The sequence below is a fragment of the Alligator mississippiensis genome, chromosome 16 (genome assembly GCF_030867095.1).
Source record: "Alligator mississippiensis isolate rAllMis1 chromosome 16, rAllMis1, whole genome shotgun sequence".
NCBI lineage: Eukaryota > Metazoa > Chordata > Crocodylia > Alligatoridae > Alligator > Alligator mississippiensis.
The window spans coordinates 11558120-11585596 of NC_081839.1; the positions used below are offsets into that span (position 1 = coordinate 11558120).

General features: G+C 43.5%; 1 protein-coding gene across 3 annotated transcripts in view; it reads left to right on the forward strand.

Annotated features, from left to right (window-relative positions):
• SPPL2B (signal peptide peptidase like 2B) overlaps window positions 1–17587 on the forward strand; it is a 157300-nt gene extending 139713 nt beyond the window's left edge. For 2 of the 3 annotated variants that reach the window (XM_014599846.3, XM_059719606.1), the window contains one exon: window positions 1642–17587. In XM_014599846.3, the coding sequence (XP_014455332.2) occupies window positions 1642–1959 (318 nt within the window). In that variant the 3' untranslated portion in view covers window positions 1960–17587. The remainder of the gene's footprint in view (window positions 1–1641) is intronic. The other variant, XM_014599847.3, reaches the window with a different exon arrangement.
• Window positions 17588–27477: the final 9890 nt, after the last annotated feature.

Genomic DNA, 27477 nt, shown 5'->3' on the forward strand with positions numbered 1-27477 from the left:
CACCCCTCTTCCTACAATGCCGGTCACATCAGCACTTCTTCCTCCCTCCCCTCCTCACAGGATCAGTACCCATACTTAAGTGGCCGTCCAGCCCAAATAATTGCCCACCCCTGGTCAAGAACCTACTGAATTGCGCTCCCATCCTTCAGTGCTTTCCTGGTGCCTCCTAGTTTTATGTCATTTGCAGATTTAATCAAGAAGCTTTCTATGCCAGCATCCAAATCATTAATAAACACATTAAACAGTACCAGGCCTGGGACAGACCCCTGTGGGACTCCACTCAAAACATGCCTTTCCGATATGAATCCATTTATAATTACCCTTTACTTGCAGCTACTGAGCCAGCTGTCTGTCCATCCCATAGTAGTTTAGTCTAGCTCATATTTCTCCAAAGATTGAGATCAATTTTGACACAATTTGTTCTTAGTAAATCCGTGGTGGCTGCTTGTGATCAGCCTTTCCTCATCCAGATGCTTGCAAGGGAACTTCCTTAGGATATGCTGCAGTAACTTCCCAGGTATTGAGGTGAGGCAAACCAGTGTGTTGTTCCCCGGGTCCTGCCTTCTTTAAAGAGGGACACTACACTGGCCCTTTTCCAGTCCTCTGGTACCTCGCCCATCTCCCATGACTTTGAAAATATTATTGCCTATGGTTCCAAGATCATCTCTACCAGTTTCTTGAGTACCTGGTTTGAAGTTTATCAGGCCCTGCTGATTTTGAATTCATTCAGACCCATCTAAAGCTCTCTGACTGTCTAATATTAAATTGTACTGGTAATTAGGTGTTCTGACTTAACTGTTACATCTGTCTCTGCAAAACTGTTGCAGCTTCCATGCTGTTTCATTCAGGGTTAAAGTTTGCAGTTTGGCTTGCAACTTTAGGAGCGTGCACACTTAACAACTTCATTACATCTGTTGATGCATGCTCATGAGTGCCAATTCCCTATTCCTTTTTAAAAGTTAAATGTATGCCTGACACTTCCCAAATCAGTTAGAAATAATGAACCCTTTAAGCTTTAAGTTCTAAGACTTTAAGCATTTTATGAGCCTGCTGTGGACATTTCCTTTTGTTTTTGTGAATCGGTGGGACTTATCCCAAAAGTAAATCTTTTGGGGTTTGAAGTTACTGCAGTTGTAGCCCTCTTGTTAGCCTTTAGCTAACATTGTTTTTACCTCTACCACCTGTTATCATGTAATTAATACTGGACACTCAAGCAGTAGACGGATGAAACAATTTTACTACTTTAAAGTGGTGAGAAAGACATAGCACTTGTGAGTGCATCAAATGATCCATTTTATGTTTTGTGCACCCATTTGCATCCTGCATAAGTGAACTTAAATCAGGGCACCTTATTCCAGAATGAAAACATTCTTAAATTACTGTAGTTTGACATCCATTACCTGTATCATAGAGTGGACACATGGACCAGTTATTACAAATCACTTTAAAACTCAGTACATTTCCCCTATGTTTTCAGTCAGTATAATTGTTTGGTCAGTCTGCACCCTCAGTATGATGGCTGGTTTCCTGTAGAAACTAGCATGTTTTGATCAGTCACTGCTAATGTTGCCCTTAGTAGAAGTAGTAGCTCTTTCTTCTCACTTCCCATCATTCTAAAAAAAAAACAATTTTCTTTTACAGAAAGACCTACCTCATCCTCCTTTGATGTTGGCTCCCATCAGCTGTCCTGAACCCCCCAAAGATGTAAATGCACCAGCATCTCAACAAGAAGCAGAACAAATGACCAACCCCACACTTCATGCAAAGGACCAAAGCAATGCTACCCTGAGTGTAGAGGAGACCCAGAACCCCTCCCCAAATACTGGGGAGCTGACTGATCCCAGCACACAACTAGAACAACCAAAAAATTCCAGCTCACATATAGAAGAATCAGCTGATCAAAACAAGGACAACTGTGAAAGCAAAAGTGTCGAAGTAGAAAAGAACCAGTTGGACTAGAAGATGTAATAGGAAACCCTCTTTCCCCTCCCCCAATTTTTCTGCATAAAACCAGTAAGTAATTAGACTGGTTCTGTAGTGGTCATACTCGCTGAAGAACCTCACTGGGAATCTGATCATCAAATTCAAGAATACTCTGCCTCCAACTTCAGATACAGCTGTGCACTTCAAACACCTTTCTGAAATATGGTGCTTTACCAAGGTTCTGATGTATGAATTTTAGTGATCATTTTATTAGTGGATGCCTTTACCTGTTCCTATTTCATTATACCAGGATAACAGTAAGAACTTTTATGTATATGGCACTCTGCGCTTGTGTGGCTGTGGTGCTGCTTTAACATAGTGTAGGTTAATATGGAAGAAAAGCAGTGGACAAACCTGCTACAATGCAATGCTGAGAGGAAATAGAGTAGTTTTAGCACTTTCCCTTCTGAGACTATTTTCTACTTGTAAAAGCCATTGATGCAAGTGAATGGTTTAGTATAAACTTATGCTCCAGAAATGCTAAGAACTGGCTAAATTACGAGCCTTCTGAAAGGATTTATATTACCATGGTCATTAAATTAATCTCTTAACTTTTTGTTTGTTTGTTTTACTCCTAGGTACTGGGTTGGATTATAGTCTAGCTCAGTGGTGCTCACATTTTTGGACCCCATGGACCAGATGAATGGCATGGAGCCAGTCCATGGACCATGTTGGGTCTGCACCACCTCCGTGCACTGGGACCAGGCTCTGGGGCCCACGCCACCCCGACCAGGCTGGAGCCCTATCCCAGTGTACAGGGGGCAGCACAGGGCCTGATCCAGCCTGTGAGCCATCCAGCCGATATTGGGCCCTGTGCCATCATAGCCCAGCCCCCCGTACACCAGTGTCAGGTGCTGTACCACGCTGGACACCTGATCTAGCGCACAGGGCTCCCCACAGGATCCGGTTGGGAGCCCCGCAGGCTGAATTACAAAGGGCCAGGGGCTGGATCCGGCCCATGGCCTGGGGATTGAGCACCCTTGATCTAGATTAAAAGGCAGGATGAGTGGATCTACTAGAAGCATCATAAGCATTCCTATGAATTCTATGGCTGTCTTTGAAAAAGGATTGATTAGACTTTCCAGAGTCTGACACAATAGATAGACTCATTATATATGTTGGTTTAAAAAGAGAGCCCCTTATTTGTCTCACAGATCAGGAAATAACATTAATTCGTGGTTACGGAATTGTCTCTTGGGAAATTTTGAAGACAAACTGATATGAGAAATTCAGCTATTTTCTATGAGCCTCTACTTACACTTGTTATCAATATAGGTTTGATTTCTAATGTTAAAGAAAATAGTTTGATCTCTTTTTCAAAGGAGCATGTGTGGTTTAACAGTTAGTTTGTTTGTATATATTGCTTGGATTTAGGAATTAGTTACAATTTTGTAACTGGTCATCCAGCTCAAGCCATATTTTGTCTTTATCCCAGGCGTGACCCAAGTGTGATCTGCAAGGTTCTAAAATGAGGCAATGACCATCTTGACTTTTCCTTGTGCTGGAGAGTAAAGGTCCTACCTTGCAATGTCAGGGTTGCATCGTCACAGTGAAGATGAAGGAAACTACAGTCTGTTCAGTTTTAACATAATTAGGCACAGCTGGTCTTAGCAAGCTGCCAGTCCAGCTTGAAATATCCCAAATGTGGACATTTCTTAATTTCTGATTAATTTCCTTAGGCATTAATGGTGCACATGTAGAGGGACAGTTTAGTCAAATTAACATTAGATTATATAAAATCAATTTTGTTTGAGAGAGTACTGAATCAAGGCAATTTAATTTATTTTAAGACATTAAATTCTGTTTTGAACTTTATACATTCCAGTCCATTAAAAACAATGTCCTGAAAATAGAATGTGATTTGCTAACTCAAGTGGCAAAGGCATCCCTCTGCCACTCATAAATACTACCTTCTGAGCAAAGATATCTTGCACAGCAGTGTGGCACTTTGAAGAGTGTAATCTCAGTATTAATGTACAGAGCAATGCATTTACATTAAGAAGTTTCCACTGGCTTGTTGGGTCAAATTCTGAAAGACTTTTCTTTAGTATCTGTGGACACAGATCCCATGTCAACTCTGACTGCGCTTTCTAAAAGTTTGCATTGTATCTTTTGTACTGTAAATTTGTTTGCTTTCTCTCTATCACCTCATGTTAGGTGGACAGTATTTTTTTTCCAGGATAATGGAAGCCTATTTATAAAATCACATTTTGGGGTCAGCAGTTTACCAGTTTCTGCATAAGCCTGGGGGACCTTAACCTAGGCCCTGTCTACCAAGTTGAGTGAACTCTGGGTAAAATGATAGTGCGTTTCTTTAAAAGTTTCCTGTATTCTGGAGCCTGTGATATATTTAGTCTGGTTTTCAAATGAACCAAATGCAACGTGATGAGTAGTGCTGAGATTTTTCCCATTTTATTTTCCCCTCTCCTGTTTGGTCTATATTACAGTTTGTGACACTTCATCACTGGGAATTACCTGTACTCTCAGCTTTTAGAGAACTTTAAAGGCACTTGGAGCACCACAAATGTGTTGTCTGTCCATACCCTGAGACTAATCTGAACCAGACTTTAGGTGCGCAGAACATTAGAGAAGCTTCTGTTGGACACTTCAACCAGTTCTATTATGCCTTAATGTAAGCCATTTTATAAATATATTATAAATTATAAATATGTTAAACATTTATAGAAGAAAAACTATCTTTAAATAAACTTGACAAATGCCAGCGAAATGAGAGTTGAGCTTAGTGTGTCATGAAATCTGAATTTCCTCTTGGTTTGATTTTCTTTCAGCCATGTTAACCATTATTTTTATATATTTATTATTCCGCCAGAGTTCAGGCAGTAAAGTTTTATCTATCTCCTTGAAACTTAAATTTTAAAATTTGTTCTTATTTCTACTAGGAAATTACAGAAATTGGTACATTAGAAGGGAAAAAAAACTATTTCTTTCCTATGTTGTTCATAATACAAATGAAATAAAAGAATTCATAACATTAGAACTCATTTGTAATAGACATTATCAAGTCATCTTTATTGTGTAGTCTTGGCTAACCTGCTTAGAAAAGATCATTTTACCCTTGCTTTTGAGGATTATCGCGTCAAATGTGCACTTCATCTCCTATAAAGACTGACGTGAGAACATTTGATGCTTTTAGCATACTAAAATGCAATATTTCTGGTTCTAGAATGTGAACTAGAGTTACGAGTCCCATTCATTGACGATTACAATATTGTATAAATCAAATTGCTCTAATACATTGGTTTTCAACCTTTTTTTCATTTGTGGACCCCTAAAAATTTTTGACTAGACATGCTGAGCCCTTTGGAAATTTTGAATGGAGGTGCAGACCCGTTTGAATTGTAAGCGTGGGTATTTGCATGCTTTTGATTGATCATAGTCATCTTTCCCTTAGATATAATGTGTGGACCCCCAGGGGTCCACAGACAACAGGTTGAAAACCACTTCTCTAATATATGTGTTTGGCCTCTGAACCTGTGTAGTGCTGTAACAGTCTTTTCCATTAGAGCCAAGGCTGCATTTTCTATTTTATTTCTTAAACAAAAAAAACTCCTTGATGGGTTTGTCCCTTAAAATTCACCATTGGAAAGAGGTAAGAGTCTCAAAAGTATGATTTCTTATCTAACAGCAATGTTGTCAGTCTAACAGCTAACTATTATTGAAAGGTACCTTTTAGAAGTTACATTGAGGTGAGTGATTAAGGAAGGGCGGTTAGTGCCTGAAAGCTTGTTTAACCTCTCTCCCATCCGGTCCAGTAAAAGATGCTACAAAAACCCTTGCCTCATACATTTCCTGGAACATCACAGCTACAACAGTCTGTCCCCTCTACTCATCATATTGGTTATAATGTTTATATCCTTCACATAGCTCATTTTCTGTTAAGCAGGTATAAAAATCTGCTTAAAGAAAATTAAGAAATCAAAGAATTTTGATTTCTTCCACAGATCTGTATGTCTGCAGCTAAAAACACTTGTTTTTGTTGCACACGCTTTTATTGATCTTTACTCCTTAGATCACTCTGGCACAAGGAGAAAGAGAGAGAGTTTCCTTACTGGCTCTGGTATCACTACATTGCAATTAATACCCCAGATTCTGTGTTCAGTTACACTATGTAAATTTTCATTAAAATATTTTTAAGTAAAATCTTTCAGTATTAATAGAAACATCTATATCCTGCTTCTAAAGATGGCAGTAGAAATAAGCCACAAACCTTCACAAGAGGAGGAATTTAAACTTGTGAAACCTCTAACATTGACTTCGGTAGGAGTGGATCCAGATGGAGTGCAGTGGCCCTTTCTGATCAGTCCTCAAGAACAGCAGCTGGAGACGTTGATAAGTTCCCCCAGGCAGATGAGAATTCCACATCCTCTTCTCCTCCATGCTCAGATGAATGCCCCCTTCCTTTCCCCCTACCCCCGTCTGCTGTTGCCACTGTCCCCACTGACCCAGGAGTTGAGAGAAATGCCAGAACCCTTCTGCCCACTCCAGCCAGGCTCTGCAGGGGCTGGGCTCAGCCCAGGACAGCAGCAGCAGCTAACATTTTCCCTTCCCTGCCTGGTCCCCCAAGGTATTCCTCACCAGCACAGGGAGGAGGAACCTATCTGCCACCACCACTGTCCTAGGCCAGGCCCAGCCCCTGCACAGCCTGGCTGGAGCTGGGCAGAAGTGGCTGGGCAGTGGGGAGAGTGGCAGCAGGCAAGTGGGGGAGGAAAGAAGATGCGGGGCATGGCACAGGCCTCTGACCAAGGCGGAGAAGGATTTTTACCTGCTTTGGAGAGTTTAAAAAAAACAACAGTCCCTGTCTGCTGTTCCTGTAATACTCTGTCCACCCTCGTGCAAGAAACTGGAAAGAGGTTGGGAGTTGGGGGATGTAGCAACCCCTGTAGCACTGAACTCTGCCTTGACAAAATCTTGGATATGCTTCTGCTTACAGTTAACTTGTAATCAATGAAGTTCCCAACCTGTAAAAGAAAAAACTAGAAGTTTTCATTCACTTTTCCCTGCTTCCTTCCCACTAAGATTATTAATAGCATTTTAAAAATTAGATGACCTTTGGCTCTATTTTTCTTCCTCCTCTGCCTTAACCATCTCTGATTTGTTGTTATAGCTGATTTTGACATCTCAGCTAAATGTTCCTTTTCTTTAGATTTTACAAATTTCCTTAGGGTACAATATCCCTCTTTCTCCCTCACGTTCAAACTGTCATGCTTTTCTCAGAAGTGCTTATTGCCATGATAAAGATTTGTTTTTGCACCCACGGTAGGTGAGATTCAGATCACAGAGCTCCGTTGTAATGATGGTAGTATCTATTCTTTCTAAAGTGTCTTGGAAGGGAATAGTATCTGGAAGGTGGCAGAAAGGGCTCCAGTGATAATACTTCCGTTCCACATTACCAGGACAGTGGGAGGCAGAGCTCTGAGGATGTGGCTACATTCACTGGGCAACTAATAGGAAGATGATGAATGTGTTTGTAATTTTAATTTATCTCCTTTACTGTCCTAGACGCTTTCCTAGGCTTCTATAAAAACATAACATAGAATCATGTTCTTGATTTGTTTTTCACTCTTTCATGTAGGGGCTGAAATGGAGTTGCTGCCAGAAACTGTTTCTATATGAAAACACCTAATATTTTTTGCTTTGTGAGTTTGTTCTTTCCTCCTTTCAGCTTTTGCCTCATGGATGAACTCCTGGATATATTTCTGTTTTCACACCTATTTTACATATTAAAAAGAAGGGTGCTGCAATGCCCAGCTCCTGTGAGAGGAGGTAAGCACTGACTACTCCACATGCTGGGCACCCTGTGCCTGTCCTAGTGTCCTGACACCATTGCTTGAAGCCCTTCCCACTAGCTTCAGGAGCATGAGAGGAACAAGAAAATGAGCTGAGCTGAAGAGCTCAGCCCCCACTCCTTCAGCAGCCTGAGCCAAACACTTCCAGGCTATAAACTGCACTTTGCCATGGCCGACAAGCAAATGCAATTGTACTTTTTTAAACCTGGCTCATTACCATGCTCCTGTCATGCTCCCAGAGTTGGCAGGGAATGGTGACCCCAGTCACTGGCATTCAAGTACCTGGAGGAGCAGCTTCAGTGGTGGGGGATTGCAGTCATCCCCTCAGGGGCAGAGACGGGGCAGACAGCAGAAACACCAGGGCATGGCAGAATTTTGCTCCCTCTGCCCTCACCTGGCACCAGTCTGTCACCCCCTTCTAACTCCTGCAGGAACAGCTGCTTCCTGCAGGGGCCTAATTACCCACTCTGTAGTTCCTCAATCTGCCCTGCCTAGCAGCTTCATGCACCACCCTCCACTATGGTCTCATGGGTACCCTGCCCAATGCTGCCCATGGGATTCTTATAAGAGTGCCATGGGGTGCAAGGAGGTAAGCACTGTAAGAAATAAATCGATCCTTAAATAGGATGCCGCTAAATTCAAAACAAGTTATGCAAGGGTGCTTTGATCTTTAAAAGGCAGGCAAGGTTCTTTGGGTAGATGTGATATCTTTTATTAGACTGACTAAAATGTTGGGAAAAAGTTCTTTGCAAGTTTTCAGGCACAAAGACCCTTCATCAGGCGTAGGGAAACTGCTGGAAAAAGAAGCAAATTTACAACAAGCATGTCTGTGAAAATGCAAATCCATAGATCAGTGGTTTTCAACCTTATCAAGATCAAGGCATATAAAGCCTTGGGATATAAAGCTCCAGTAACTATATATATTTTAGTCAATTTTATTAATGACCACGAAACGAAACAATGTATTTGCTACTGGTTTCCATCATTTATAATGTTATTATTTCAGTATTATTGTTATTAAAGTAAATGGTTAGGCAATTAACATGAACCTGACAAATGTTTTACTCCAAGTTCTGACTGCTACTATGATGCATGCTAGGGATGGCCAACCTGCAGCATGGGCACCACAAGGGGCACAGGCAGCTTCTGGGTTTAGCACATGGCGTATTGGGATGGGGAGAACAGGTAGAATAGCAGCAGATGGGGCAGGAAGCAGAAAGTAAAGCAGCAGATCTGTCAGGGAGCATAGGGATGGAAGCAGAAAGCAGAGCAGCAAATCAGGCAGGGAACCCAGGGCTAGGAATAGAAAGTAGAGCAGCAGGTTGGACAGGAGAAGTGGATCAGAATGACACTTAGGGAGAGTGGAGGACTAGTTTGTGGCACATTGCCTAATGTTTGTCCCTCACCTGTGCATGCAATTTTAAGGCTTTAACATTCTAAGTTTAATTTTCAAATACCCTAATGATGACTATGATACACATTGTTAAATCTTTTTTGTTTAAATCTGAAGATCTAGGATGGATGTCATCTTAGTCAGGTTAACTAATTTATGAAGTATATTACAGAAGTGCCTTGAAGATCCCATTCAGAATCAGGACTCCATTGTGCTGGGTGCTATAAAATGACAGCCAATCTTTTGGCATAGTTTCCATTTTTTATATGTCTTTTCTTAGTTCTTGTTAAATATAATTGTCTGACTTAGGCCATCATGTTTATATTTGTATGTGAGATTAATTTTTTATCTTGTCTTTCAGTGGAAGCTCATGATTTATGGACATGTCTTGCTTACAGCTTTTAATAATTTGTATTCTTTCTAAGATCCTTATTTTTTCCATTTTACAATGACCAAACCTGGGGCTAGAACAATAAAAGAAACTCTGTTAATACTAGTTTTACTGGAAAAGCTTCAGTCTAAAAAATCTTTACTCTTGGAATCATAGAGAAGTAGGGCTGGAAGGGACCTCCATAGGTCATCTAGTCCAACCCCCAGGCTGAGGCAGAATCATCCCTATCCAAACTATCCTGTACAAACTAGGGCTGTGTGAAGCTTCAAACACTGATTCGATTCAGAGGCGATTCGGCCCAATTCAGGAGACCCATTAATCTCTCCAAATCAAATCGCAAGCCTCCGATTTGATACAGAGAGATTTGATGATTCAGACATAGATCTAGACACAGCGTTGTATATTTTTTCTACATAACTCAAGGCACCAGGTGGCTCGTAGGCCTGTGCAAAGCAGCTAGTATTCGCTTCATATTTGGATTCAGCCGATTCGGGGAACGGTGATTCAATTCAGTGATTTGAATCACTTTCCCGATTCAATTCAGCTGCTGCCAAATTTCCAAATCACCCAGGCCAGGCCCATCCCCTGCCTGCTCTCCCAGCGCGGCAATGGCTGCACTGCCCACCCCAGCTCCAGGCTTTTTGGAACATGTCCCCCTCCCCCCCACCCCAAACTACCAAGTACTGCCGGGGGGGGAGGGGGAGGGGGAAGGAACGATCCCCACTGCCCCATGCTTCATGGAGCGCTCTGCATGAGACTCCTGACCCCCCCCCTTGCTCCCCCAGCCCCTCCACGGGTGCCCCACCCAGCCCAGCTCCAACCCTTTAAGAAAAAAAAATGAGAAAACCCTCACACTCACCGCTCCTGCCAGCGAGGGGCGATCCTCACTGCCCCCCACTACCCCATACCATGTGGGGGGCTCTGCACAAGCCCCCGAGGCCGCTGCAGGAGTGGTGAGTCCCAGAAGATTTTTTCCAAAGATTCAGAGAGCTTTAAATCAATTTGGACCTTTCAAGTGGTCCCCGATTCGATTTGGATTTGGAAATTCGGCCACCGAATCGGGCCAAATCTCCTCCAAATCCAATCACCACCCGAAGCTTTGCACAGCTCTAGTGGCTCGTGAACACTGAGATGGTGGGGTGGATGGAACATCCTACAGGAGTGCAGGGGGGGTCCCCAGCGTGCTCAGCAGCAGACCCGTCCACTTCCAGGTCCGCCACGGAGCATGCAGGGGACCCCCCCCCACCCCCCCCGGCTCAGTGACTGGTGCCTCCTGAGTCTGGGGGGGCACCTGGGGTGCCCCCTATGGTCAATCGTCAAGCCAGGGGGTGCAGAGGGGTCCCCCACATGGTCAGTGGTGGACCTGCAAGTGGACTGGAAGTACTTCCGGTCCACTTCCTGGTCCACTGCCAAGCACACAGGGGGCCACCCCGCACTCCTGTGGGACACTCCATCTGCCCCATGTTAGTGTTCACAAGCTGTGCCTGGTACCGCAAGGTATGTAGAACAAAAACATATAAAGCTGTGTCTATGGCCATATTACTGATTCTCTGGATCAGAATCAAATCAGATTCGGATTCGGCCGAATCGAATTGGGACAGTGATCCTAATCAGCGAATTGAATCACTGTCCCCCGAATTGGGCTGAATCCAAATCCAAATCTGAATCTAATACAGCCCGCTTCGCACACCCCTAATACAAACCCATTATCTATCTTATTAACAAAACTACACAGTTAACCTTGACACAACCACAAGACATAACACCTTAATCTGCCACAGGTAAAGCAAGGGAGCTATGGTGGCCAATGTCCTGCTGCTGCAAAAATTGTTAAAATACACTCAAGAGATCCAAGAAAGAGGGCCATGTCCCCCACTACAGAGAAAAGCAAACACCCCCACAGTTGGTACTAGTCTGACCATGGGGTAAAATTGCTTTTTGACCCCAAATATGGTGATCAGTCTGACCCTGAGTAGAGGGGCAAGGCCCTCTAGCCAGGAACCTCTGCGTTTAAGTCCAAGCAGGACTTCTGGCACATTCCAGTTAAAATCCCCAGCCTTGGCTGCAGCCAACACCCACTGCTTCTGAGGAAAGTGTAAAAAGAAACCCCTGACACACAGCAGCAGGAGCAGAAAAAATTACCTCCTGGTCCCATGTGGTAGCAAACAAGTTCATCAGGGCCCTGCTGAACAGAATTCAGACAGCTCACAAGCTGTCTGACTGCTCTTTTGTTATCTCATCCCTAGTTTGTCCACTTCTTTATCAAAGTGAACTTTTTTAGGTGTCTGGTTGCAGCTACATTTTTTCATGAAGACTGAGGGTAAATAGGTATTGAGTGCTCCACCTTCATAGCATCTTCTGCTACGATGGCATTTGACAGTGGACCCACAGCTTCCTTGGTCTTTCTTTTCTGGCCAACATATTTATAAAACCTCATTTTTGGTGTTTCCTTGGTGACCTGCCCATTTTGCCCAATGCCTGTATGCTTTCCTTTTTCATCTGAGGTTCCTAGAACCTCCTTGTGCAGCCACGTTGGTCTCTTACCATTCTTCTTTGGCTTCCATTGGGTCAGAACAGTTTGTCATTGGGTCTCCAATATTGTGCTTTTTAGAAGCAACCTCCACCAAGTCTTTCCTATTCGTCAGGATAAGATCCAAGAAAGAGAATCCTCAAGCTGTAGCCTCGACCTTCTAGAACAAAATCATCCACCACACAAGTTAGGAAGTGGCTCAACGTTTTACGTTTGGCTGTATGGTTCTTCCAAGAGATGTCCATAAAACTGAAGTCTCCTATCAGTACCATCTCATAATTTTTGGATAAGTTTGTCACCTCCTTGAAGAGTGCCTCATCCACCTCTTGTTTCTGACTTGGAGGCCTGTAATCCCCACCATTATATTGGTGCTGCATCATTCATTTTTATTTTCACCCGCATACATTCTTATTCTTCTATCTTCTTCCTGCACCAAGGAGAAAGTGTATGTGTTTTGGACTATGACAGAGGGCATATTTAATGTGAATCTAGCCTCTTGTTCTTTATGGCATTTCCAGCACATTTTTAAATATTCTACAGTACTACAATAGAACAAATGGATTTTACTACATTGTTTTAATATAATAAATGCTCATGCTTTTATATAATAAACATTCAGTCTTTTAATGTCAAGATTGACCAGAGGGAGGCCTCCCTAACTTTGATTTAATAATTTTGGTTTTAGTAGAAAATTTGAATTTTCTCTTTCCAATTGGAAGGCACATAATATTGCCAAAAATTGCCTTTGTTTTGTTTTGTATGGGGGGAAAGGGAGGTTGATATGGGGGGGGCGTTGTTTTTTGCCTCCAAAAGATGTTAGGAGAGTTTAAGCAACAGGAGAACGATGGCTTTGTGTCACTGTACTACTTCTGAGATCTAGGTTCATTTACCAGCTGAGGCACACGTCCTTTGTGACCTTGAGCAAATCCCTTCTCTTTGTCCCTCATTTCCCCATCTGGAAAATGGAGATAATGCTTCCTTTCTCTCTTCTGTCTTGTCTGTTTCTTTTGTAAGCTCTTCAGCAAAGGGACAGTCATTAAAGGACAGATCTTATTAGGTTACTAAGTGTGAAATCTATTCCACTGTGCTCAAGTCCCTGAAAAAATGTCTCCGTTTTTAACTCTCTATCGTCTTAGCCTTAAGACTAAATCACAAAAACAGTGAGCAGCAGGACCTATTCGTCTTTTATGTGAACTATTTTACCATTATTTGATCAGAGTGGAATCACATCTCAGGCACCTAATAGGTGGAATAAGAACTATCCTTTAGTGGTTTTGTACAGTGCCTAGCATAATAATGCCCTATTCTTTATTGGAATTTCTTGGCGCTATCTTAGCACAAAGAACATTTAGATGTGCATGTTTATCAAAAATTTTACATACAAAGTTTGTCCCCGCAGATGTGATTTTCCTTTCTCAGAACATTTGTCTTCGGCTATTTCTTGTGGCCATGCTGCCAGTGACCCATGCTATTTACCAATATAGCTGTGTTCCATAAACTGTTATCCATCATTGGAAAAAATTACATCTAGCAGTCTCTTTCCAGCAGATTCATAGCATGAGGTTCATATGTTTTTGCTTTCTTTGCCGAGGTGAAGATGTTATTTAATGTTTATGCCCTTTTCACACTATTTTACTGGAGTGAGTCCTTATAGCATTTGCTTAAATCAGTGTTAAATGTGGACAAAAGGGCTGAATTCCATATTGCCTTATCCACCTGATTGGCATATGCATAGCTATGTAATAGCATTTTATGTACTTATATAGAGTTTGGGATTTTTCTTCACCCTATTATACCTGCTAGAAATAACAGTGAGAGCCTTTCCACCTTTTATTCCAATAGTCTGATAGGGAATTTGCCTGGAGAGCAAAAGGTCCTCGTTCTAACTCCTGCTCATCCAGAGAATGTTTGAGCCTCAGCAAAGTGCTCTAGCCACTAAACCATGGGTTACCATTGCCCAATCCCCTCTCCAGTGGTGAGCAGCCATTCATTTCCTTGTAAAAGATTTTACGAACCATGCCAGCTGCTGTCAAGTAGCTAAAACAGCATAGATATTCCACTTGAGTTAGTGTCTCCCTGTCTGAAGGATAGTAAATAGTTCTTGAGATTGATACTTAGCACAAAAAGTTTGAGCTCATGGTTGAATACCACTGGAGAGAACTTTCACTCGCTAACAGTCAGCAAGTCTTTACTTGTTCCAGTTGTGTTCATTTTTTCAGCAATAACTATTTCATTGGTTGCTGATCCCAGAGAGCCTCTAATGCATTGCACACCATAACTCTCAGAGCTGAATACTTCTACAAACTACCAGAGGTGGCCTCTAGCATTGAAAAAAGAGTTTTGAATCTTCATTGTACCTAACTTTCACATGCAGATTGCATGGTATCTGAATATAGAACAAAGTTAAAAATGTTCATCTGTAAAGGCTGATCCCATTTTCCTAATGCAGTTTCACAAAAAAGTACTTAGATTTTGTGTACAGGTGGCAGTGGGTTCCTGCCAGATTACTGTGGGAGCGGGGAAAGAAAGTTTGAATAAATGGATAGACCATGCATTTCATTATGAAATAAAGGTTATTCTGATGGAAGCGTGTCAGGAGCATAAACACCACAGAACAAGAACTAAGCTTTAACTTGCATCCTGTACTGGCAACAACATTTTAATGTAAAATGTCATTGCACCAGAACAGTTTTCTGTATTGAACAGTTTTGCAGCTTTCAGTGTAGATTTAGACAATACTAAACCATCTCCCTATTGATTCCTCTGCCATTATAATGGTGAAAGAATTGAAGAAAAAAGACATAAGAATGTCTGTACATTGTTTGGACATAGCCAGCATGGCTTTATCAAAAAGCTACTTTGGATGTGGAGCAAATGAAATAGTTTAGGCTAAGTCACAGATCAGTTTTTAGAGGATTTAAGAGACAAAAGCCACACATAATTGTATTAAAATATTTAAAAAATTATTTTTTACATTTCTTGGGGTGTTTTTTATATTAATTCCTTTTGGGCTTACCCCTGATGTGACATAATGCATAACCTGTAGAACAAAGCATGCCTTTGTAGAAGGGCTTTGTAGATGTCTAAAAAATAGTATATGCACTAGGTTATGAAGATTGTAAACACACAGGCTGCGTCCCCATGAGCTGGGGCATGTGGTTGCCACAGGGGAAAAAATTGTGCTGCTGCTTTTCTCCTTAGTGCATGCCCCTGCACATCAGGCACCTGGGCTGGCCGGAGCAGCCTTACCCTGGGTCCTGGGGACCTCCCAGGTCTCCAGAGGTGGCGATCTGGGTGTGCAGAGCCTGGTCATCAGCTGGAGTGTGGCTCTGGTCAGCCAGGCTCCAGTTTTGAGTGGCCACATGCTTCACCCTGTTTTTTTCTGGTGTGGGTTTTTTGACACTAGGATTTGGTATCAAAAAAACCCACTGCTAATTAGCAGTGCAGCAAATGCCTGCATGTGCAGTTTGCGGCGCTGTTGACCACATGTGCATGCTCGTTTAGATCTGCTCATAAGGGATATTAATTTCAGTGCCTGGGGATTCATACACTTAATTCTGTATATCTAGACATAGGGAATAAACTCTAAGCTGTTCTTCCAAGCTATCCTGTAGAAAGTTATGATCTAAAGCTACAATACATTTTTCTGTTGTTGTGAAATCTTTTCTTTGTGTTTTGTTGGAACTTGCTTTAAAAATTTGCTACAAGAGCTGGCCCGTGTGGACAGAGTAAAACATTAAAACTCTGTTAAAATGGTGCTCTTTACACATGCAGCAGCACTGCAGTGTTAATTGAAACTGTGGATATGGAGCATAGATGGGACCTAAGAGATTGGTGAATCTTGGGAACAATGTAACAGGTTATAAGTAAGATACATTTGTTATTCTTAAGGCATACTGATAAAAATAATATTTTAATCTGATTTTAATCATACACGTTTCACCGACTTTGAAATCATATTTGTACAAAATTTTATTTGCACAATTTTAGTCACTAAAGATCTAGGCAATTTCATAGTATAATTAGGTCGTTCTTCCCTTATACTATGTAATCAGCAAGAAATTTGGAAGTTGTTGGACAGGGAATTGCAAAGTGAATGTAAGACTAGTTAAATTGCATATAAATAGTTTTCTACAGAAGAATGCTATTAACAAATGGTATAAGAAACTTTTACTGGCAATATATAATAAAGAAAATGGATGGGTCATAATTATAATGTAACTTTTATCCTCCTGTCCTTAACAATAAAACACAGCCATTGCAAAAAGATTCAAATGTGTCTTCTCCAAGTGGTGAAAGCACAAAACAGCTCTTCTGTTGGATGTTTCCAATAACCACTACTCTGTCATAACCTCACTATTTGCATCAACTCTGTAAATCAGTCTGAGGAATTTTTTTGCCATATGAGCATTCTCAGAGCTCAAATTACCATGTCATGCTTCTGATATTAGCCAGTCCCTTCTGACTGTACTGTTTTGTTTTCACTTTCACAGCATATCACAATATATTGTTATATATGTAAATACATCGCTATACATGACATTCCAATGACCAAATGTAGGTTTGGTTCCTTCTGTGATGTTAACATGAAAAATGTGTGTTTCAAAACTAATAATTGAGAGTTGGAGGCAGGGCTCTAAATTAGAAATATCCAAAGGGTTTTTGGAGTGACATTTTACTGCTACTCTAGGGCAGGGCTGGCCAACCGGTGCCACGAATGTTGGCGCACAGCAAATCAGGGAGGGGACAAGCAGACAGCAGCAGGTAGGCCAAGGAGCAGAAAGCAGAGCAGCAGATCTGGCAAGGGAAGAGGAAGGGAATCAGAGTGGCGCTTGGGAGGGGTGGGGCTAATTTGTGGCACATCTGCCAAAAGGTTGGCCCCACTGCCCTAGGGTCTGGACATATATACATTTGTAGCAGTTTATAAAGGGGAGGGCATGCAACTGCTGTTATGCTGCCGCTCTTGCATCTACGTGAGTCTCCGGCAACACAAGCCGAGCAGAACCACTCCACCTGTAACCCTGCTTCATCCAGGGTCAAAACTGTGGAAACTGCGTTTATTTGTATTACTATAGGCAAATGCAGATGTAACAATTACAGTGTAACAGCTGCTTCAAGGTCCCAAGCAGGAGCTTCCCCTCTGCTTTTGAAGCCGCTCCAAGTGGGCATTTGTCCATACCCCTAGAAGGATGATATCTAGGTTTATTTCAGGCAGGCAGGGATGATGAAGATAAATGTAAACTTGAAAAATGACGATTATTTGTACTGATCCAAATAAACCTATGTTTTTTTGATGATGCAGGGGGGGAGTGGGAAATTCTGTTGATTTTTTTTTTTTAATTTTTTATTTTGTTTCGGCTTTGCTGGTTGCATTTCTTTTTTTGTTTAAAGAAAATTGCAATTTACTTTCATTTAGCCTCGTTTAGGTTACAAATGTAAATATATTTTTAAAACTGTTAAATAAAGTTAACTTTTGCAGTGGATTTTGTTTAATTATTTCTCAGTCATTATAAGTTTTAAATCCAGTCGTTTGATGCTTCTTTTTGTTGTTTGCACTGTGACATTACAAATTGACTCCTCTTATTTAGAAGTCAATTCTAATAATTTTAGTCCTTAAAAAGAATTTTGCTTAAAATTATTCAGAGTGTATGTAATATTTCATTTCCAAGTTTCTGTTCATAAATAATCTAGTGTACTGCCATACTACAATATTTTTAAATTTCTGCGTGGATCCACACAAACCAATCTGTTTTCCCTTTCTAACTCCTGAATTACTGGTAACAATTGCACTTGTAAGACGAGCTGTAGTAGGAAATTCAGTCCCATTTTACAGCATGTCCTATCTTCAGGGAGTTTTGCTTGTTTTACTGAAAGGCAAATTTCTAAACAGAATGCATCTGCTGAACTCGAAGTCATGTATGCAGCTAAAGATGGCAATGAATGTGGCATAAGTAAATACTCTTTTCGCCCTCATGTCTGTGGCCCTTGTTTTTCAATTCAGGCATATTTAACCTTTACAGATTAAATGTAGTACAAGTCAAAAACTGAAAATGGTTCTTGTATTACCTGGTTTTAAAAATGACAGCAAGAAAGCAGCAATTCTATTCAAACTGTTGCTGGGGGACTGAGACAGGTACTTCCATTCATACAAAGAAGACTTAAAACCAGAAAGACTGGTTTTGTGGAAATAAAGAATAGAGTAAATATTATGATACAACCTGTCCACAAAGACTAGTTTCAAATCTCTGCAGTAGTTCTATTTGAAGGGATTATTACAGTAACTGCTCATGGAACTTGCATGATATAAAATTATGCTGAATTTCAATCACAAAAATATTTTAAGCTAGAAAGAGACTTAGCATTTGACCTCAGACCAATTATACCTTGATTTGTCCTGGATTCTAAATGTCACAAGATTGCCTTATACATATATCCCCCTTCCAATTAGTTCTCAGTGGGTACATCTACATGTGCGCTTTACTGTGGAGTTGACTAATTAGTAATTAGTACCACAGGTAAGTGTCACCATCTACATGTGTGCCAGTATTAGGGCAACGTAAATTAACTCTGCCATAAGATAATAGTGTCCAGGGACAGTACTGTCTTACAGCAGAGTACTTAACTCCACTGAAATACGTGTAGATGGTCACGGGCTGACTGGGGTGTGTGGGGACTGCCTGCTGCCTAGCCCCACACTTTAGCACCATTGTGCCCCAGCCAGCCCCTCCACTGCCCAATGCCACCACCTGGAGCCTGGGGTTGACCCCCGAGCCTGCTGCCAGACCGGGGTGCTTTACCCCAGCTCAAACTGCTGCTGTCCCCATTGCATGTGTAGATGCTGCACTCAGGCGCAGTTGACTCCAGTGCAAACTTCTGGAGTTTATTTCTTTGCATTAACTGAACCTGTAGATGAACCCAGTGAGAGGCTGAATACACTGTCATTTCTCTGTCACCAAGTGGCCAGTGGAAGTATGCTTCACTATGGTCAGTTGGTTCCTGGGGATTTCCCAGTACTGAGGAAAACATAGTTGGGTATGTGGCTGGGTTAGAGCTGCTAGCAGTTATTATAGGGACAACTTTGGTGGTGCAACTCATGGTCTGTGCCACCTGGCATTTCTGCTGCGACCACTGCTGCCTTGGACAAACATCCAATCTATAAAATGGTTCTGCATGTGGTCCTGGCCTTGAAGGCCATGCTGAGCCTGTGTTGTGTGAGCTTGTGTGTGAGATTGCATGGAGAAGGAAATGCCAGCAGGCCATGACCACCAATTTGGCCACAACTATTCATGCAGTAAGTAAGGAACGATCATATACATGGGAGATGCTCATACGCCTGGTGCCACCAACCACTGGAATGTCTGTGACTACGTACAGCTTGCACGCCGCACCAGCAGCTGCCGTCTCCAAGCTGTGTTGGCTGCTTCACAATGTGTCTGGGCCGGTGCGGGAATATCTCCAGACTATGGAGCAATATGAGAAGCTGGTAGGAGCAGATAGTCATGGCCTCCTGGGATGACAAGCAGCAGCACATGAACCTAGCTTCTCCAAGGACACCTTCATAGAGATCTGTGCTGAACTGGCCTCCTGCCTCCAGTAGCAGATTAGCTGGATAAGGTCGCTCTTATCATGATGGTGATGCACTTCTCAATGGATATGGAAGCTTGTGATCCCCAACATCCTCTGGTGCCTGGTGAACCATTTCAATGTGTTGGGAAGTCTACAGCTGGTGAGGCAGTGTGGGACATTAAGTCTGATGATCCAGTGGGTTATGGCTCTGCAGATTGTACACCTTGCTGACCCTCAGGAGTTCATGAATGGCTTGCCAGCCTGAGGTTCCCCAACTGCATCAGAGTTGTCAATGGCATGCATATCATCTTTCTTTCCCCTGCCACTTGTGACCACAACTTCAGCAACTACAAGGGTGTAACAGGTGCTCCTAACCCCTGTTACGTTTAAGAATGAGAGGGCAGCGCTATAGAGCTGCAATCTGTTGCAGGCAGCTGAGTTAGGGCCAGCTGAAGAAAAGCAAGCAGCTGACAGAAGGCAAAGACAGGAGCTAGCAATTATCTAGAAGTGCTGAGCACTGAGCTACAAGGAGCAGAGCTCCAGGAAGTTAGCTAAGTTGTGGCTGCCGTGCAGTTGAGGAAGCTGCAGCAGAGGGGAGCAGGAGTGGGAAACCCCTGTGCACTGTTGAAATATGAGGTGGTCAGAAGGGATTCATGTATTGTAAGGGCAGGGGGTACCTTGGAAGCTCATCAGGTCCAGCCCCCTGCACCAAGCAGGAAAGATAACTGGGGGTCAAATGACCCCAGCAAGCTGACTGTCTAGTCTTCTTGAGGAGTCCCAGGGGAGGTGATTGCACCCTCTGGAGGGAGTTTATTCCACAGTCTGGACACCCTGACTGTGAAGTTTTTCCTAACGTTGAGCCTGAATCGGTCTTCCAGGAGTTTGTGGCCATTACACCTTTTTTTTCCCCTCAGGTGCTTACCGAGCCCTCAATGTACTCCCCTAGTGTAGCGGTAAGCTGCTACCAGGTCCCCTCTCAGCCTTTTTTTCCTCAGGCGAAAGAGTCCCAGATCCCTCAGCCTTTCCTCATATGGCTTGCCTTTTAAGACTCTGATCATACAGGTGGCTCTTCTTTGGACTCTCAAGCTTGCCCACATCCTTGTTAAAGTGTGGTGCCCAGAACTGGATGCAGTACTTGAGCTGCAGTCTCACCAGTGCTTAGTAGAAGAATCACCTCCTTGGCTTTGCTGGAGATGCATTGATTGATGCATGCCAGAGTATTATTTGCCCTACTAGCTACAGCATCACGCTGCTGGCTCATATCCATACTGTGGTCTGTTATTACCCCAGGTCCCTTTCATTTGTGGTGCTAGTCAGTTTGGTACTGCCAAGCCTGTAGGTATGTTGGGGGTTGCGTGTCTCAAGGTGGAGCACTTTCCATTTATAGATTCATAGATCTTAGGGTCAGAAGGGACCTAGGTAGATCAAGTCTAACCCCCTGCCTTGGGCAGGTGCCTGTCTAGCCTCCTCTTAAAGACCCCCAGGGTAAGAGAGAGCACCACCTCCCTTGCAAGTCCATTCCAGATTTTGGTAGCCGTTACTGTAAAGAAGTTATTTCTGATGTCTAACCTAAATCTTCTCTCCATCAGTTTGTGGCCTTTGTTCCTAGTGACTCCAGGGGGTGCCCTGGTAAACAGAGCATCCCCTATTACTTGCTGCCCACCCCACCTTGATAAATTTGTAGGCAGTCACAAGATCCCCTCTCAGTGTGATCAGCCTACCCTGGGCCAGCCTTCTCTTGCAAAGGCTGAAAAAATCCAAGGTCCTCAATCTCTTCTCATAGGGCTTTGCCCACCGGCCCCCAACCATATGAGAGGCCCTCCTCTAAACCCTCTCAAAGTTGTCCACATCCCTCTTGAAATGTAGCCCCCAAAACTGGACGCAATACTCCAACTGCAACCTGACCACTGCCGCATAAAGGGTAAGTATCATCTCCTTGGACCTGTTTGTCATGCACCTGCAGCTGGCTTTATTGATCACTTCATCACGTTAGCGACTCATGTTCATCTTGGAGTCAACAGTGACTCCAAGATCCCTTTCCACCACTGTACTGCTGAGAAAGTCCTCTCTCAGCCTGTAAGTGTGCTGGTGATTCCTTCTCCCTAGGTGCAGCGTCCTGCATATGTCTTTATTAAACTGCATCCTATTCTGTTCCGCCCACTTTTCCAACCTGTCCAGATCTGCCTGGATTTGTTCCCTACCCAGAGGGGAACAAACTATAGGGGTAGGGAACAACTATATCTGATCCTGGGCTACCTGGGTTAATCCAATCCTGGGTTAACTTTACCCCATAATTTGGTATCATCAGTGGATCTGGACAGAGTGCTTTCTACACCCTCATCCAAGTCACTGAAGACATTGAACAGCACCAGTCCAAGGACCGAGTCTTGTGAGACTCCACTGCCCACATCTTTCCAGGTTGATACCAACCCATCTGCCATTACACTCTGGGTGCAACCCCTAAGCCAATTTGCTGCCCTCCTGATCATGAAATCATCTACATCACAGCCACTCAGTCTATGTATGAGAATATAATGAGATACCACATAGAAGGCCTTCTTAAAATCCAAGTAGATGACATCCACTTCGATTCCTGCATCTAAGCAGTTTGTGACCTGGTCATAAAACGAAATGTTAGTGAGGCAGGATCTACCTGCTGTGAATCCATGCTGGTTGCCCTTTAGCATTGCTTTCCCCACTGGACTCTCACAATGTTGCCCTGGGGGGTCAGGCCAACTCTCAGGATCTCAATATTGTACTGTTAGACAAGAGGGTGTGACACAATTGCACATATACAAAACACACACAAATCAATTAGGTGCACACATACACACACACACATACACGCGCACACACTACCAGCTCAGGCACATACACATCCAAACCAGCTAGGCACATGCATACTTATCACAAATTCAAGCACATACACTATACACCCCAAAAGTTAGACACAGATCACTAATTTGTATATCATGCACACAATGCCATATATACACACACACACACACACACACTAGCAACTCAGATATACACACATTCAAAATAACCAGTCTAGGTTCATGCACACCTATCACCAGTTTAACCCCATACATGCTACACACACTACATTTAGACAATCAGTTACCAGTTACCAACAACTGCACATCCAATACACATACGTGGATTACTAATTTATATAACACACACACACACACACACAATGATATCTATATATGCATATATATATATATATATATATATATGTGTGTGTGTGTGTATTCACTTATTCACGCATATACCACCCACCTACACATACACACAGGTGAGTTCCTAAGTTGGGTGTTGTGATGTGTATGTATGCATGTGCTTGGTATACATGGGATACCTGGGAAAAGGTTAAAGTAAGAAAGTAGAAGTGTAGGGAGTTAAGGTTACTGGAAATGAAAGTTACCAGGACCAAATTAGAACTGGTAGACTGACTAGAGGGGCCTGGGCTGAAGAACTGAGGCTCAGGGGTAACTTTAGGTTAATTGATCTTAATTGATTAAAAGACAACACCCAAAGCCTGCAGAACAGGGAAGCATGCTGGCACAGAGGCTGGGTCTGGAGCCAGAGCTACGGGGAAGCTGAAAAGGGGACAGGGAAAAATGGGACTAAGGGAAAGTGTGGGTGTTAAAGAGGGGCTCTAGGTGTGGGGGAGCCAGAGAAGTCTGGGAAGCTGCAGGGAGTGGAAGCCTGAAAACAGAGAGACGGACAGCAGAAAATCACAGAAAAAGCAGCAGGAGAGACTGAGAGGCGGCAGGCGCAGCAGGAAAGCAGAGAAAGGCCGCAGAAAGTCACAGGGAAAAGGCAGTAGGAATTGAGAGGAGATCAGGAAACTAGTGGAGAGGGGTGGGGGCTGGAATTGAGAGAGAGAGAATGAGGCTGGAATTTTAGATAAGGAAGGGACTGGGATTCAGTAAAACATGACCCAACTTGGGGTTGCAAATGACAGTGGTTTTATTGAATAGGGGAGATGGTGACACAGTGCCAAATTGGTTCCCTTGTGTGCGTGCGTGCGTGCGTGCGTGCATGAACACATGCACACAATGGCAGCAGGGATTAGAGGGGCTTGGTGCAGGGGCTGAAGTCCATGAGGAGAGAGAGAGGCAGAGAGAGAAAGAGAGTCCAAATTGTAGGAGGAGGTGTGCAGGTAATATTTACCTATCCAGGCTGGAAGGGGTCCTTGAGGTGTTGTCCAGAGGGGTTGCCAGCAGGGCCTCTGGGTGGATAGGTGGTGTGTCATGGTGCTGGTCCAGATGGAAATGGCATTCCCACTGGGTCTGTCTTCACTGCCCCTTTTTATATGGGCAGACCTTGTGTGACCCTAGTGACAGGAAGCATGCCCAGGCAAGGGTCAGCCCCTGGTGTACTAAGCATGTGTGCTCCATGCAGGGATGTGCAGTTTCTGGTGTCTGTAACAGTGAGAGTTGCTGGTTTTGCAGGGTCCTTTGTCTTTCAAATGCTGGTCTTGTCTCTGTTCCTGGGCGAGGTCCGTGGTTCCTGGGTGAATCAATGCAAGGTGATGGCCCAGTCATTACAGGCCATTCAGTAGAGGCCTGCTACCATTGTATTTCAATCATTCCCAATCACACTCATTCATTGGGGAACCAATTTACATGGGAGGGGTACGTGACTTATACAGTTGCAACGTGGGATGCCCGGGCAGAGGACAGAAGATGGAGACTTGACATATAAAACAGAAACTTGACATGACTTTGGTTCACTTACAAACACAGGCCTAACCCATACATTATCCATATGAAAAAATAAAAATGAGTATGAAAATGATGATAATACAATATACAACAGCAAAAATCAATACAAACCTAATAATAATACAATATAAAATGGTGGGTATCCAAAACCAAAAACTTGCTACCAGAATCATAGAATCATAGAAGTAGGGTTGGAAGGGACCTTGTAGATCTTCAAGTCTGACCCCCTACCTGGGCAGGAGAGAAACTGGGCTCAAGTGACCCCAGCCATGTGACTAAGGGAAAGTGTGGCTTTAAAAATAAAGATGTTTAAAGCTTATCCTACATCTTAGCTTACTTATACTTATCTATAGGGAAAAGAGAGGGAGAGAAAAAGTCAGAAATGATTGGGGAAGGGGAGGGAAAATTTTTAAATTAAAAAAAAAAAAGAGAGAAAGTGGGGGTTTTGCCTCAACAAATGTGATCCTTAATAATTTTTTCAAAGATTTTCCTAAGGATAGAGGTGAGACTAACCAGTCTATAGTTACCCTGAGTAACTATAAGTACTCTATAAGTACTCTGAGACCTGACCTGAGTGCTGGGAGTCCTCAAACAGCTGTGCCAGTGGCTCTGCTATGACACTGTCCGATTCCTTCAGCACCCTTGGATGAAAATCATCCGGGACTGCTGACTTAAACACATCCAGCCCTTCCACATGTCTCTTCACTAAGTCAGTGCTAACAGTTGGTGAGCTGGTTTCCCCTTTATGCCTGTCTATGATGCAGCTGGGAGCTTTGTCCTGATCCAAGTTCAGGAATACAGAGGCAAAAAACTCATTGAAGAGCTCCGTTTTTTCCCCCTATCTGTCACTAATTGCCCTAGTTTCTCTTGTAGGGGGCCTATGCTACACTGCGACTTCTTTTTGCTCCCTATATACCTGACGAAGGACTTCTCAATGATTTCTCAACACTGCACTTCATCAGGTTTTGATCCACCCAACTTGCTAGCCTGTCTAGGTCTGCCTGTAACTGTAGCCTATCTTCAAGCATGACCATGTTTCCCCATAACTTGGTGTCGTCTGCAAACTTGGCCAGTGAGCTCTTCACCCTCATATCCAAATCGTTAATAAAGATGTTGAAAAGTACTGGACCAAGCATCGGCCCCTGCAGGACACCACTGCCCACTTCTCACCAGGATGACACAGATCTGTTCACTATGACTCTCTGGGTCCTATCCTGCAGCCAGTTTCTCACCCACCTGACTGTCTCAGAGTTAAGCCCACAATCCTCCAATTTTCTTGTGAGGACATTGTGGGATACTAGATCAAAGGCCTTTTGGAAGTCTAGGTATCCAATGTCAACTTGTTCTCTTGTGTCCAGGTGGTGAGTTACCTGGTCATAGAAGGAGATGAGGTTGGTAAGGCAAAACCTGCCCGTGACAAAGCCATGCTGGCTCCATTCAGAATCTTACCTTCTGCAAGCTTATCGCAGATAGATTCCTGGATGAACTTTTCTAGGATTTTCCCTAGGATGGAAGTTAGGCTGATTGGCCTATAGTTATCTGGGTCCTCCCTCCTGCCCTTCTTGTGGATAGGCAAAACATTGGCCCTCTTCCAGTCCTTGGGGACTTCTCCACAGTGCCACGAGTTGTGGAAGAGTTTTGCCAGGGGTTCCACAATGACTTTGGCCAGCTCCTTTAGCACTCTCGGGTGAAGATCATCTGGTCCTGCTGACTTGTATATGTCTAATTTTATTAATTAGTCATACACCAATTCTACGGTAATATTAGGAAGGTGATTATTCCTACCATTCTCATCCTCTACTCTACCTGGCAGGGTTTTCTCCTAGCTTCAGTGAAAGACCAAGTCAAAGTAGTCATTCAGGAATTCAGCTTTCTCCTGGGTGCTGGTAACCAGCTCTCCTGAGTTGTTGAGTAATGGCCTCACACTCCCATTTGTTTTTCTCCTGTTGCCTATATACCTAAAGAAGGACTTCTTGGTGTCCTTGATTCCCACTACTAATCTAAGTTTGGTCACTGCTTTAGACTGTCTTATCTGTTCCCTGCAAATGCAGGTCATCATGGAATAGTCCTCCTTGGGGCCTGTCCTAAGCTTCCATCATTTATAAGCTTTCTCCTTTCTTAGGTAGACTATGATTTCCCTGTTTAGTAGGTCTGAGCGAAGCGGCTAGTATTCACTTTGGATTCGGATTTGGCCAATTCAGGGGACAGTTATTTGATTCGGTGACTTGAATCACTGTCCCGAATCGATTTGGCTCAATCTGATTTGGAGATTCAGCTGTTGCCAAATCAGCAGAATCTCCGAATCAAACAGGCCCCATCCCCCACCCACTTTCAATGGCTGCCCTGCCTGGCCCCAGTTCCTGGCTCTTTGAAAAAAATAAAAAGCCCGCACTCTGGCTGCTGCCAGGTGGGGGGGGCAATCCCCGCTGCCCCCCACTGCCCCACGCCATGTGGGGGCTCTGCTATGAGCCTCCGACCCCTGCCCACTCTCCCAGTGCCCCCATGGCTGCCTAGCCCAGCCCAGCTCCCAGCCCTTTAAAAAAAAACAACAAAAAAGCCTGCACTCACCAGCTCCTGCCCAGTGGGGGGCAATCTCCGCTGCCCCGTGCTGTGTTTGGGACTCTGTCTTGAGCCCCCAGAAGCCCTGAGGCTGCTGCAGCAGCCGGTAAGTCTGGGGTTTTGGGTTGTTTTTTGTTTTTTTAAAGGGCCAGGACCTGGGGTGGGTGGGGCAGCCAGGGGGAGGGCTGGGACAGTTGGCGTGGGGTGGGAGGTGCTTGAAGGGGGCTGAGGCAGCAGGCAAGGGATGGGGCCTGGCAGGGGTCCTTCCATGGCCTCCTCCATCCCCCCTTCCCTGCCCTCTACTTACCAGTATGGAGTCCAGGTCCAGCTCCCTGTGGCAGCCAGCAGGGACTGCCCAAATCGCCGAAGCTCTCTGAATCTTTTCCAGATCTATTTGGAGAGCTTCGAGTCAATTTGGACCTTTTAATTGGTCATCTGATTCAATTTGGATTTGGAAATTTGGCCACCAAATTGAACTGAATCTCCTCTGAATCGAATCAACATCCTTAAGC